Source organism: Tyto alba, unplaced genomic scaffold, assembly GCF_018691265.1.
Source record: "Tyto alba isolate M040663 unplaced genomic scaffold, T.alba_DEE_v4.0 Super-Scaffold_27, whole genome shotgun sequence".
Lineage (NCBI taxonomy): Eukaryota > Metazoa > Chordata > Aves > Strigiformes > Tytonidae > Tyto > Tyto alba.
This window is the reverse complement of record NW_024881301.1, coordinates 8,735,751-8,751,002: the sequence shown is the minus strand read 5'-3', so window position 1 is coordinate 8,751,002 and position 15,252 is coordinate 8,735,751. Positions and strand designations below refer to the sequence as shown.

Below are 15,252 nucleotides of genomic sequence, written 5' to 3'. Positions count from 1 at the left end.
ATGAAGCAATCACAAGGCAAGTTTGGGGTGGTGACTGAATAATAAATATGAACTAGGCTACTATAGCAGGCCATGAGAATAAAGGAATGAAAAAAATTTAATATGTTATTTACTTAGTCATGTAGTATAGTAAAAATGTTTCAGTTGCAAATGCACCTTTTACTAGGAAGCTGTTGCAATGTCTTCTTAGAAAGATATATAAGCTGCAGTCAGGAGAAAACACCATGCCAGTCATTTTCCAAAGGGTCTTTCCATAAATTACTTTATTTCTCATTAAATGAGCACAGAGTCATTACCATATTAATAACAGATATGTTTATTATTACATATCCATCAGTGCGGCTTTCAATACCACTTGAAACATGCAAATCGTCCTAAGGACGAATCAGTTTTCCAGTGCTTCTTATTTAATACACAACTGCAAAGCCATTATAAATTACTGAGGAGGTATTTGGTTAACAAATAAAATAAAATAAAACCATACTGCCCATATCATGAATGTATTCCTGCTACAAAGCAAGAGTCTGACAGCATTTTCTGAAATTCCTGAATTACCCGGAGCTTTTGCGTTATATGCTTTTTTTTTTTTTTGCATTGCCTACTCATCTCTTGGCTGATGAAGCAGAATCAGTCTTTCTTTGTAAGAGGAATTCTCATTCAAAGATTGTATTTAATTTAGAAAATGCATCTAGCATCTACAGTACTTCAACCAATTAAAATTCAGTAAAAACCACTGATATGCAATAGTTTTTTAGAGGTTTCCTTTGTTTAGTTTCAGATTTCTACATTTATTGACATGGCAATAAAACAATTATCTCAAATTAAGGCACTAAAAGGACAACGTAAAACCCAGTAAAAGTGTTCTAAGAATAATTTACAATTCAAACAGTGCATATATTTCTTAAATGTTTGTTAACTTAATGTATGTTACCACTTAAAATTGTAAGGCAATACATTATACAGTTACAGAAATGATGTACCCAAAATATGCTTCCAAACTCAGTTGCTCTTTTTACTGTTAGTTTCTAATGCCTCTAATAGTAAAATAATTCAGTATGGCTTGGCAAAAAATGCATAGATTACAGGTAATTACTTGTCTTCCCCCTTTACAAACCTGCTGAATCAGTATTTCGTAAAGCACAATGCAAAATATTTAACACTGATCCATTCCATAGTGGGTGGTTAGCATTAAGGCTGTTAAGAACTCTGCAGTGAAGGCACTGAAGTTCAAGTGATAAGGCTTCATTTTTAAGCTAGTTCTGCAGTCTTCAAGAGCACAACTTAGAGTCTTGAAAGCAAATGCAGTCCTTCTCATTGAGAAACCTTCCTCCTCTACTCCATTTCGTATGCTCATCTTGACATAAATATCCCCTTCACAGGGTAAACAGTCCTTTTCTTTCACTGATACAAAGAAAGTTGGCTGCATTTCATCATGATTGACAGGCTTTTTTTTTAAATCCAAAAAGGCAGCACCTTTTTTTATACACCTAGCTAAGCTTTATTTGCTTTAACTTGCATTACATAGTAATAATTAATCTAATCTACCTTTAGGCAAACCCGCAATTAAACACCCTCAGCGTGCTTTTGTGCCAAAGCAAGGAGGAGACAGTAATAGCAATCTTAACCCTGAAGCCTGTGATAGTTATGTTGAAAGGAACAACAGCCCGTCTGCACTGCTCTGTGTGGTTAAAAAAAGCCCTGTTTCTCAGACCGCATCCCATGAGATTCCGTTAAGTATTGTACATGTGGTTAGCTGGAAGAAAGAAGAAAACACACAATTAATAACAAATATAAAAATTACCTTGATAACACTAGTGCATGTTTGCCAAGAGCGACGGTGAAAAAAATACTTTATTTTACGTTAACAAAAAAATTTTCCAATTGACATGGTATAATACTAGAGATCATACCTGCACAATCTGCCACAAACAGTTCTTAATTTCAAACAGCATTAAATGAACACAGAAATGAGATGATAATATTACTGCAACTTCACAAGTAAACCATTAAGAGTAAACAATCACAGGTGTATTCATGGCAAATGCAAGCTGACCCTCTTCCACTTGCAGGACAAGGAAAGGCTCTCTGCAGGGCTAAGAACACACACATGCAGTTGCCAGAGCTCATCTGATGCACGGGAATTTTGTTGGTTGTTTTTGTTTTCTTTTAAACATGCATTAACTTGATGAGGTGACCAAGTCCAAATATATTAGAAAAAAAGACCTCAACTGTGCTGATACAATGTGTATAAATTGGCATACTATAGACTGTGAAGTGTGGTTTCAGATCTAGCAGCAGTACTGCAACTGCTAGCAAGTTCATCATGAAGTCTTGATTCATATTTACTAGTGGTAAGTTACTAAAATGAGGAACAGAACTTAAGATGAACTTATACGTGAAGCTCCTTTCAGTGAGTCGGATACACTTCTCCATGAAGGCAATGAAGTGCTACCTACCAACCGCAAAAAAAGGTGGATCAGATGCTAAAAAAATGTCTTAAAGCATGTGTTAAAAGTCAGTATCCATTTGACAAAATAGTTAATGCCTGCTGACATGGTAGGACCCCATCACCAAGATCAAATTCTGCTATACTGTCTGGCAAGAGAACAAGAAGCTATGTCAGTATTAAACCTCCTTAAGAAACAAGATTTCCAAGGTCAAGTATCAGTTACGTCAAACTCACTGATGGATTTGGGCTCAGTCTAGAAAAGTAATATAAATGTTAACCATTTGATTCACATCACCATCTGTTAGAAAAATTCAAGAAGTTAAGGAGATAATATACCACAGGGGTATTAACTTCTTAATTGGCAGAAAACTTTAAGAGCTTTATTTTTCCCAAGAACCTGGAAGATCCCACAGGGTGATGCAGAAAGGTGTGAACAGAGGCTGTACACTATGGCAGATGGAGAAAACACAAGGCTGCAGTATTCTGAACAGCTGATGCAGCCAGATACTTCGCTAGTGCAAGACCACCACCTTCTCCCTTCCTCCTATTCTTGAGACAGATCCGGTGCTTTCTGGACTCTTCCATGAACCACAGCAACTTCCTAACCCAACAGAAAACCACATGCTTTTATTCTGTGGGGTTAGGGTTGTTTGTTTGTTTGTTTGTTTTTTCCTGTTATTACACTCTGGGTTTTTTGGCTTTGCTTTAGTGAAAACATTCCTGGATTAATTTTCTGCTGGAAAATAGATCGGTTTACTGTGGTAACCTGTGAAGTGTGAGCTGACAAAAGATAAACCGCAGGAATGCGCAGCTCTGCTCCTTCCAGTTTTGGTGAGCTATTAGGCTCATTGTACCTCTGGCATCTTAAAGAGCTTTAAAAATGGTGGGGTTTTTTGTTTGTTTTGTTTTTTTAAAAAGTTCCCTTTCATTACTTGAGTATTTCTATGATTCTCTGACACACTCACATGACAAATGCCAACTGAATAACAGAAATATTGAATAACTGATCTCCCTGAACAGACCTGTTCCTTTAATAGCTACTGTAAATTTTCAAATATGTTAATCTGTTCATGCTCTAAGAGCTGAGCTGCAAACTTGTTCTTGCTATAGGAAACCCCAAACCAGCATTTCTATTAAGACAGAGTGAAAAAGAATCTATGAATAGATTTAAGAAAATGGATTTGCTCCCATAAAAGACTATGGATGAAAGCTTCTGTGCTTTTCCAATTAACTCTAAAATGCCTAAAAAAAAGTTAATATCTTGAAAGAAAAACCTGATAAATCTCATGGTTATGCTGGGAAAAAAAAAAAAATCTATTGAAAAGCTAACAGCTATGAGACATCTGAATACCAGAGCTGTGCACATGCATACGCAAATTCACCCTTCACACCCTAGCATGATGTTTATTACAGTAAATGCAGTATAGCTCATATGAAGACCATCACAAAAATTGGAAACAAACAAACATTGCAATAGAACTTTAAAAAGAAAAAATCCCATTATTACAGCTACCAGAGGACCTCGTAATGATAAATAGAAAAGAAAGCATACTCAGAATACAATTTAAACAGTCTTTTGGAAAATAAAGTCTACAACTCTAAGTATCTAAAGGTGAAATAATGAAGTATATGCTTTACAAAGTGAACTCTACATAGGTAAAGTTTGGCAGAGGGGAAGGAAAAAACTGTATATTCAGTAACAGAGGATGATTTCTAAAATGTACAAAAATTGGGACTATGATATTCCAAAAGTTGTTTTGATTTGTTCAATTAATACAGCTTAAAGATAGATGTAAATGGTGTATTAAAATAATTCTTTCCAACCCCACTGCCTGGTTGGTTGGTTTTGGGGTTTTTTTACCATCCAAGAATGCTACCTCATCAAAAGATTCTCAGTTAATTTAACATGTTTTTCAGTACACAATGTTGACTAGCATTATTTCAGTGTCACATTTTAAAAACTCTTAAAACCATATTAATGAATTTTAGATTATTGGTCGTGGGGTTTTTTTCCAGAATTCATGGTGGGATGACCATTCAGTATCAAAATCATTCTACTTAATCCTTTTAAGTATCGACGTGATAAGCTTTTTCTTTCAGTCTCAGGTGGTCCAAGACTCACTGAAAAATCTTACTAATCAGTAGCAGAGCTCTTTAGCAAGTTCCGAGTACTTCTATTATCTTTATCTGCCTGTTTAAAAAGTCTGCCTTTAGTAACTAGTTGCTAGAATCCTTATTATTGTTGAAATAAATGTATCATATGATATAAAAAAAGCACTTAATATTTTTCTCAACCATAGAGTAGGAGTACTTCAACTGTCCTACTGTGAATAAAGATGATGTTAAACAACAGCTATCAATGATGCATATTTTTAAATCAGCAGGTATCATTTATATCCAAATCTTAAAAGATCTGGCTAAAGCCTATGGAGGGGTCTAACATTTTTCAGTAAATCTTGGAAATTGAGGACTGAAGGAAAAATAAGGTTGGGAACACTGTGAAGCTTTATAAAAGCTTTTGGAAGTTGGGAAGAAATGGACATTTTGTAGACAAGACAAACAGTTTAACAAGATTCTGTTGTACAAGTACACACTACGTAAGTACATAACAAACATGACTGAAACCCACTGAAATTAGTAATTACCCATTTGTCTTTATTTGGTACAATACTGCAGATGCTACTATTTAATAAGCAAACTCTGATTTTACAGTCACTTTTCTCAACTCAGGTTTATCACTGTGTGCTTTTCCACTGTACTCAGCCTTGTTTTCAACAGAATTTTACAGTGAAGACTGTAAGGAAAAACTGCCCACTTCCCAAGAAATCTCCCCAGAAATCAGGTGTGTTCCACAACTTTAGCTTGCTTAAGCACCAGTGTTGAAAAACATAAAATCTCTTGATGAATCAGTTATGTTCCTGCCATCTGAACTGTAACTGGCAAATGGAGACTTTGCTCAGTGTTTGTGAATATAGCTTCTCCCTCAAATGCTCTAGCACAGCTACGTGTTCTTAACTGCTGGTCGCAGATTTCTTTTTATGTCCTCCTCGTGCTGCTGCACTGATTATTATCTCTAAGATTAGACTGCCCACAACATCACTGTTTTTTGTATTAGCAGCTTTGTATTCAAGGCCTAAAGTAATTTTTCTGGATGAGATTATGTTGAGAGCCTTCACCGAATATATTAGTATCTCAAACCTATGATCACTTATGTTTCAGTGTTAATTATGGGAACAAGAAAATCAGCACCCTTTGTATCGTTCAGATTTTTTCCCTACTCAGCTCTAAAGGAGGATGCTTCATGATATACCCAGTGACTCTTTACATAAAAAAGTTTTCTTGTATTGCACGTCATGTGAGGAATGTTGGTAGGACATTTATTTTGGTAGCCCAGCCAATCTAGGAAGACTCTCTGCCTACTGATACACTACTTTCCACTTCCTACTGTCAACTCAATCAGTTATTTTTGGGGAAAGGAACACACATCCTGTATGAGGAAGCTAATGCAGGTTAAAAGTTAACTTATAGCAATCTAGCATTAAAAAAAGTGTATTTTAAATCTTGCCCCGGCTAATGCATAGAGTCACAAACAGCTTACAAAAACAACTGCTGGGCTAAGAGAAGACAGGGAATGGGTAACCAGGAAGAAAGTTTGGAATTAGTATTTAAGCTGCCTCACACCAAAAGAAATGGCATAACAGACTGAGAATCTAAGTTTCTTGTTTCGCCCCCATTTGCAGAAGCCCTCTAGCTTATGCAAGCTCTATGAGTCAATCCATGGATGACTACGTGGATCTTCCTTGCAGTGAAATGCAATTGCAGGTATATCTACCGAGCTTTGCCTTTCAACAGGAAAAAAATGCAACCAGCTCCCTTGCACTGGCAAGCCAGGCACTGGCACCTCTACAGCACCTTTCCAAATCCAAACAACAGATAAATTTACCACAACAGCAGGAGAATTCTGTCTGTTCCTTCCTGCAGGATTTGAGCAGAGATTTAGATCAGATGTTCAGCAGTCATAATTATAGAATAATTTCACATTAAAGAAGATTTATAAGCAGAGATTTTTTTTTTAGTTAAGAAGATCCATAGCTTTTGTAGTTTATTTCTCACCTATTTTTTCCAGAAGTATTTTTAACAACTTTTCGGAATGACTGATTTGCTGAGGATCTTGTAGACATAGTTCTAGGAGAAGCACGAACAAAAGTAGACGGTGGTGTCTTAGGGATCTTCTTTACTAAATGAGTCACCCACTTCTTCTGTTCATCTTGACAGGATGCCAATAACAGCATATCTCTTGCTGAAGTTACATCGTAACTCACTATAAGTAAAAGGAGAGAGACGATTCAGTGAAAACTAGGACTCGTTATCAAAATAAGCATTATGACATACCAGGTGTGCCACTGGAAGGAACAATGGCACCTATATACATACTTGGATTTGTTTATATGTTTTTGGAAGACAACAAACATCAGGGGAAATTATTAGAGTTTCTTTCCACATTTGTTGCTCTGCATTAAGATTCTTGAGACTAACATCAATATTCAAGAAACAAGAAAACTTACACTAATTGCAGTCTTAAGCTGCAAAGTTGTTTGGGTGCCTTACGGCTGAGTTCCAGAGTACATACCCCTAAATGTTCCACAGGAGCACAGAGAGGAAACCTTCACACTCCAATACGCAAAGTGGCTGAAGAACCACTCTGCAAGGTCTGAGCACAGCCTGGTGCTGCAGCCACTGCACGGCCCCTAACGTGGGCCACGTGTGAGTACAGAGAGAATGGTCTGGGAGCCAAGGAGCTGCCCTGTACTTGGGTACAAACCTCTGGGGACTTGGGCTCTCAAGGCTCTCAGCAAAGCCACGTCAGTTACACCACCAAAGGCCTCCTCCTACGGAGGCTTGCCACAGCTGCCTCTTCACAAGCAGTGACAATAGTCTGTTATTTTAATAGCACCTTTCACATCTAAAATCATAAAGAGTAGAAAATGTTTAAACTGAAGTGCTTTTATTTGCTTCTGATAGTTTAGCAGGTCTGGCTAAACCATGCAGAGAATTCCAAACACAAAAAAACATTAGTATACCTTTGCACGGTGCAATTAATTCCTCCTTTTTATCCAAGTGGTCTCTATGGCACTTCACATGGCATCTTCGACATTCAAGGGCAGCAGGGGGTTTAAAGACATGCCAAAGAGGTTTGGCACAGGCCTCACAGTTGGCTGGAAAATGGTATAACGTTGGAATAAATTCATGGCCTTTGTGATTTAGAAAATTTGTCTTCTCTGCGGGCTGCACTGGTTCTACCTCCAAATCTTTCCTGCATTCTCCCTCATTAGCATAGAGAATCTGAAAAACAATACTGCTGTGTTATTGTTGAAGCACTAAGTATTTTTATACACTTTTCAAAGAAGCTGCCAACCTGTTTCAAGAGAGTTAAATAGAAATAAGAATATACTTCTTTTTACCTGGAATATTTTAGGAATTTCTTCAGTTTCAGCTCTATATACATCTCCTTGAGTTACAGGCCGGACATGGAACAGTTTACTAGATTAGAAGAAACATAAATCAGAAAATAATAACAGGCCATGTATGTTTTTAAAACAGTTATCAAAGTGCTTTGAAGTTCTTACAAATCTTGTTTATGCAAGCAATATGATATACTTCAAGGCTGCAGTGTGATTTTAGGAATTAATTCATAAACCATACAGATCTTGTCTACCCAAGTAAGGCCAAAACATTTCATAGCATGGAAAGAGGGTTATCTTTCAATGGGTTCCAGATCCACGATGGCAAATTAACTGTGAAAAAGGCTTTCAAATTATTCCTCAGCATACTGGGAAGTCTAACTGATTATTGCTAGATAAGCTTATTAATAACCTTGAATGGAAGTAACCATAAGAAGCATAGTACTACTCACTATTTTTTTTTCACTAAATCATGCTATCAGTTGATTAACAATCAATGCCAGAACATCACAAAAGGCAATCTGAGGCATCTTACACTAGGTCAAGACTGTAAGCCCATCTATCCCCACATCCTGTTTTCAACAGTTGCTGTAACAGATGTTTATAAAAAGAGTGTCAGAAACAGCTCAGTGAGAAAATAACTCTCTTCCTGGTTATGAGCAATTGGCAGCTTAAGCGCTTCCTGAGTTTGAGATTCCTTCCAGACCACTGTATTTGTTAGTCACTGATAGACCTATTCATGAATTTTAAAACCTTTTTTCAATTACTACTCTATAAGATCCCATAATGTTGATCAGCTGTTCAAACATCACACTCAGTCATGTATCAACGATGGGCTTCAGTGATACTTGACACAATTTTCCTCATGTATAACAAATGTAAAGGGATCACAAGTCATTTACTTTGTTACTCTAAACAGAAACCATCTGGAAGAGTTAGAAATGCTTTGAGCTTGATCAACACTGATCCCTTCTCAAACAGCACAAAGAAGGTATGAAGCAAGGGGATGCGACAAAATCAGACAACCAGTTCCCTATCTATCCCACAACTATCATGTCCTGCTTTAGAAACCAGCTGTTGAAGCAACTGGAAAGATCCATCATTATACTGAATCATAAAAAGAGCATACTATGCAGGTTCTCTGACCCTCCTCTGTCATAATGAGACGATGCTCTTCATTTCTGTAAATTCAGACCAGTGACTACAGACAGTGCCACACTATTGTGTATTCAGCTTCCTCTCTAACTTTTAGCAGTGCAATAGTAGGACAAAGAAAAAGTACTATCTTCTGTTAGCATCAACCTGAAATACAGATGAACAGACATTTTCCAAATAGTGTGGGAAATTTAAAATAATTTATGGAATTTTGATTCCAAGCTTCTAGATTTATTATCAGTTATCTCACACACAATGGTCTTTTGCGCATTTGTATCCAAAACTCACAGTAACTTTACTTACTCTATATCTAGTACCATGGATGGATTAGACTGGTCCTTGTCCTTTTCATCATTGTAGAACAGTATCTTTTTACTGCTCACCACAACATACTGGGGAAAGAAAGGGTAAAACCAAGTTAAAATTGCATTTTAAAAAGCAACATTTATTCTACTGTACTCCCATACGCACATAAAAAGCCTAAGTAAATTAAGGTTTTTAAACTACTATCAGGAGATATTTTAAATCATCATGTAGGCAGCTATACTAGTGACAGCTGCGCAATGCTACAGCTGCAGTGACTGTGTATCGTCACTGGAGCACCCCAAAATGCTTGTGATGCCTCTGGAAGTCTATTTGTACACAAGCTCACAAATTTCAGCTGTTACTGGTATGATACTATGAAATTTACTGTATCGATGAGAAACTCTTGGGGTGCAGAATCCATCACTTACTGATAAAGTTGTCCATAACTTCTCTAGTTCTAGAGACCTGCAGGACTCTCTGGTACTTCACATTGAACTGCTGGTAGGCTAAAAGAGGTTCTCACAGCTCCAACTAACTATTTCCTATGCTTTCAACTTAATGGACTGGTAAAATAAAGAGCAAAACGAATCAGCAGAAACAGAGGTCTAGCCTACATTCCAAATCTAGGAATACACTGAGACAGTAAGGGAAAGGTTTGCAGAGGAGGAGAAAAGAAATGGATGTTATTTTGCTACATGTCTCTTTAAAGGTCAAAGCACACAGGTTTTTTCCAGAGTGATAGAGATGTCTTCTGAGAGTAGTTCTGTTCTACAGTGGTTTTTGAAGGGTATTTTATCATCTGCACTTGGGATGAAATCTCCACTTGGGTATTTTCCCATGTCCACTTGGGAAGCCAGATAGAAATATGGCTAACCCATTTTAGTGTTAGCTTGGGGTGTAACTCAAGCATTTATTCTCAAATGAGTTTTCCACACTAGCCCCTTTCTAACTTAAGCTAAATGACTCTGAGGGCATGGGGCAAAAGCATCAGTGCTACCGACATTTGAGTCAGAAATGCAGCAGCTCAAATTATAATAACTCAGGCCTCAATCTGATTGCACTGCTAATGCAATTTTCCTTTCCCTTTAATTTAACTTATTATGGACATGTCTATATTTGAGGTTGCATACCTCCCACCAACCCCAAAACTGAAAGCGCAAGGAGAATTTGGAACAGAAGCACCTGAGGAGGCTGACTGCAAGCCACCTCATCTCAGATGCAGTACAGCTCACACAGCAGAATACCCATCTCAGTCAACTTGGCCCCTCACAACTGTGTCTCACTGGTTTGAACCTCAGCTAGTGTAAGGAATCTTCTCGGCATGACACATTTCATGACACAGACATCCATCTGTAGCTCAAATTCCTTCAAAGTGCAAGAACGTTCAAACTAGGAAAGTATGAATGGAGTAACTGCCTAAACACCACGGTATATTGAGGAAACTTAGTTCTGAGGGAACTAAGTATGCCTACACTGGGCATGCCTAAAGAAGCTTAGATACACTCTTTCACTGGAGAAGCTGCATTTATCAGAAGTTTAAAACTTTAATCATTGAGGATGCATGAATAACCTCAATTTCTAGAAGACAACCAGAAAAGGCTGCTGGAGGTATTCTGACATGAAAATGATGCAGTAATTTAGATAACCCAGTGCAAAATAAAGCTACATGACTCGTGCCTAGGCACAGTCACTTCCGTTCATAGACATTGCCAAAAGTCTGGCAGCAACCTGGAGAATCAATTCTGGAACTACAGGAGCCAAGCAGCCTTAGCTATCAGAACAGAACAAGTTGTGGAATAGATTTACAAATAAGTGTGTTTTGTGAGACACCTGAAGAACCTTCAAACATTATCGGTGCTTGACTCAATTATGGCACCAAAGAACAATCTTGACCTTGCCTTGTAGATTTCCTGCAGTTCTGCTAATAGGGAGGCAAAGTGAAATGCAAAGCGACCAGAAACCAACTGAAAAGTATACTTCAAAGAAGGAGTTCAGCAGCTAAAGGCCCAATAATTCAGTGCTTCTTTGACAGGAATTAAATCCTTCTTTACATTTTGTAGAAACCACTTCTAACACTTGCAGAATGTGAATATAAACAGAAGCATCTGCGAAAGACCTTTCAGCAGGACTCAGAAAGTTATGCTGAGAGCACCATGAATAACCTGTATAATTTCCAACACTGGTCTTTGACTATAAGTAAGATGCAGGGAAATAAATTATTTCCTACAAATTGCTTGCAAAATTCTAGCGACCATGCTCACATTTGCAATTTGTTATACTAAAGGGTGTTCAAAGAGGGGAACTGGAAAGCTAGCAAACATAGTCAGAAACTGGTTCTAAGCTTATAGGCAACTCAGTGTGAACATCTGACGTTTCAAATAACCAGAGCATAACCTCTGAAGAGGCAAAACACTACTGCTTTGTTTAGAGTGGGAATGCCAGCACAGAGGTCCGGTTTCTCAGAGTAAATCAGTTCTTTTCAAGAGAGACTGACCATTTTAAAAGTGAGGGAGACAGAAATGTCCTTGGAAATCATGCATGGCAGGTTAAAGTGGGATGCACTCTTCCATGGCCTTCAGAACATGCAGGTGCAGTATTCCCTACTCGCTGCTGTAAAGGTGCACAAAGAGCCTATTTTTCCATAACAGGATTATAAACAAACTTACTTAAAAGAGAAATGGGATTTTTAATGGTTCCAAGATGCCCATTGTAAAGCATTTCCTCACCCACCTGTCATAAATTTGCACAATGTTATTACTACAGATTTCATGCTGAACTTGAATTTTCTTGGTGGTTGTTTCCCCCCCCCCCCCCCCAAAAAAAGTAATGTATACACATGCTAAATTACTCTAATTATTTTGTTTGTTTCCTACATGTGAACTGTAAAAGCAGTTTACTGTATGCCTAAAAAACTTTCCAAGGGAGTTGAAGAAGGAAAAAAAAACATTTGTACCTGTTTCTTCCAGCCATGCCGCTTTATATTTCCTTTGTTTGGTATTGAAAGCCAACCTTCAAGTCTTGATTCTGTTTTTTTTTTAAAAAAATCATGTTAAATAATGTTATGTATTTATAATAATAAAGCAGAATAGCACAAAACCAAACTATTACTAGAAAAGAAGATGTACTACATGCAGTAATTGGCAATTGCCTATTCAGCAAAGCAGAATAATAAGCACAGCTAAATAAAATTAAGATATAAGCATTTACTCATGCTTCATTACAAGCTAACATTTGATCATACAGTTACTGCAAAATAACGTAAAGCTGTTTTCCTTGATGCCGACATCTAACACTGTAAATAGTTTGCAAAGAGCCAGGCAGCAAAGACTTTGTTTTGAAAATGTGTTACGGCTTAAACAGAGGATGATTGAGACATTTTCTGTATAAACATAATTTAACATTCAGTGGGGCTATATGAAACTACTCAGCAGGAAGACGCAGCAAATCAAACAAACCAGATCCATATTTTCCAAGGGAAACAAAAAAAGGAGAGCGCACAAGAGCAAGCAAAGCTACACAGGTGTCCCATTACTCACAGAAGATAAGCATAGGAGATAAATAAATAAGGAATGCAGGAAGAATCAACTAGATACAAAGAATAAAAAGACAAGTGTTTTATTCAAATTTTCAGTGGGACAATTTTCCAAAGAGTAATGTAAGAATGTATTTTCCTACCACAAAACTACTGAAATAATTCAACAATGATACAAAGAAACATCACAAGAAAATTAGCTTTCTGCCTAATCTGAATCATAGATTTAAAAAACTCGTCCAGCTAACTGATACTGGTTTTTGATAGATATTTTTTAAATTACGAAGCCAGGTAATAGCAGTGAGAAGCTACTGTGATTCCATTAACTTGAAATGACATGCTAAAAAGTCTCAGAGTTTTGTAAATGTGAGAATGAAGTAATTAAAACTACACTCCATAAATTTCACAATTGAGAAAAATTTGATAGATTCTTAAAAATTATTGTAAAAAAGTTATTTTTTAAAAAAGTGTCAGAGTATAGAAATACAGCCGATAGCTAATGCATGCATTCTTTACAATAAATTTAACTGGTAGCACTGAAAAATTCAAAAACATTAAGTTAAAATTTGCTGAAACATTCTCCACAAACATTTATGTAAGAAAGAGCTACCGGTCCCTTTTATCTTTCAGGGATAACTATGTGAGGTGTATCCCAGAAAGCTCTGAAAATACATATAAATATACAAAAAAATATTGTCCATATACTTCTTGTTATATAAAATTACGAGACTGACAGCCTAGCCTTGTACAAGGCATTAAAATATAGAATAATTTGCTAACATTTCTCCACACAGAATAACTTCAAAATACTGGGGGACTGCTGAACTACTGACATTTTAATTGGAAGAAAAGCACGTTAGCAGAACTTATTCCAGTAAAAAACCTTCCTGGAAACATAAAGGAAATTTCCCTGCCTCTTACATCTGCGTAAGAGTAGGGGGGGTGGTGATGGGATTTCCTCCCGTCAAGACCTCTGCCCAATTCTTGATATTCAGTATCTTTGGAAAATCTATTTCCTTCATGTCTGCAGGCATCACAGATGAGGCTTATCCTACTTCGAATACTTTGATTAATTTTTACATCAAGAGAAGGTTCTTCCATTTTTAGAAATTTTAGAAATATCCTAAAACTCAAGTCCGCCATTGCAAAATAAAGTGATTAATTGCTAATAACACAGTATGGACAACTGCAATTCAAAAGGAATATAGTATGGATGACTATATGGAAGGTCCTCCAAGTGCAAGGTCCTGGACATGGGTTGAGGCAAGCCCACGCACACATACAAGCTGGGAGGTGAGTGAATTGAGAGCAGCCCTGCAGAGAACGACTTGAGGGTATTGGTTGACAAGAAACTCAAGATGACCAGCAGTGCACCTCTGCAGCCCAGAAAGCCAAGTGTGTCCTGGGCTGCATCAAGAGAAGTGTGGCCAGCAGGTCGAGGGAGGAGATTCTGCCCCTCTACCCCACTCTGGTGAGACCCCACCTGCAGTGCTGTGTCCAGCTCTGGGGCCTCCAACATAAGAAGGACATGGACCTGCTCAAATGGGTCCTGAGGGAGCCATGAAGATGATCGGGGGGCTGGAGCAGCTCCCCTGTGAGAACAGACTGAGACAGTTGGAGTTGTTCAGCCTGGAGAAGAGAAGGCTCTGGGGAGATGTGATAGTGGCCTTCCAGTACTTCTTTAAGTACTTCCCTACAGGGAAGTTGGGGAGGGACTCTTTATCAGAGAGTGTAGTGATAGGATGAGGGGTAATAGTTTTAAACTGGAACGGGGTAGATACAGATTAGATACAAGAAGAAATTCTTTCCTGTGAGGGTGCTGAGGCACTGGCACAGGTTGCCCAAAGAAGCTGTGGCTGCCCCCTCCCTGGAAGGGTTCAAGGCCAGGTTGGACGGGGCTTGGAGCAACCTCGGCTGGGGGAAGGGGGCCCTGCCCGTGGCAGTGGGGTTGGGACTAGGTGGTCTTTAAGGTCCCTTCCAGTCGAAACTATTCTACAATGCTATGACTGCGATGTAAAAGGAGTAAGTATGCATTTGTGGAAATTGTGGCATATGAAAATGTAGAAAGATCCAATAATGATAAACTTTAAAAGATGCACCAGGTACTATATTGCTTATAGCAACAGTGTAAGTAATTTTTTTAAGTCTCTTCTATTTCAGCACATTCTGAAAGAAATTTCAAAGGAAACAAAGTGGATGAGCTATTACAAATGAATTGTTTGAAATTCTTTTCTGTCTACTACAAGTCTATTTTAGTGAGCAAATTCTATTTCCATGAGAGATGATTTCTGAGCTGTGAATAACATCTTACAGTTGAAAATAACAGTTTCTGAATGTACTTCTTTTCA

At 37.7% G+C, this 15,252-nt stretch overlaps 1 protein-coding gene across 1 annotated transcript in view; it reads right to left on the bottom strand.

Moving 5' to 3' along the window:
- Positions 1-231: 231 nt before the first annotated feature.
- ROCK1 (Rho associated coiled-coil containing protein kinase 1) overlaps positions 232-15,252 on the bottom strand; it is a 90,967-nt gene continuing 75,946 nt past the window's right edge. Inside the window, exons 28-33 of the mRNA XM_009971433.3 lie at positions 12,326-12,396; positions 9,370-9,458; positions 7,912-7,990; positions 7,531-7,792; positions 6,563-6,770; positions 232-1,753 (exon numbers count right to left, since the gene is read on the bottom strand). Coding sequence (XP_009969735.3) covers positions 1,750-1,753; positions 6,563-6,770; positions 7,531-7,792; positions 7,912-7,990; positions 9,370-9,458; positions 12,326-12,396 — 713 coding nt within the window. The 3' untranslated portion in view covers positions 232-1,749. The remainder of the gene's footprint in view (positions 1,754-6,562; positions 6,771-7,530; positions 7,793-7,911; positions 7,991-9,369; positions 9,459-12,325; positions 12,397-15,252) is intronic.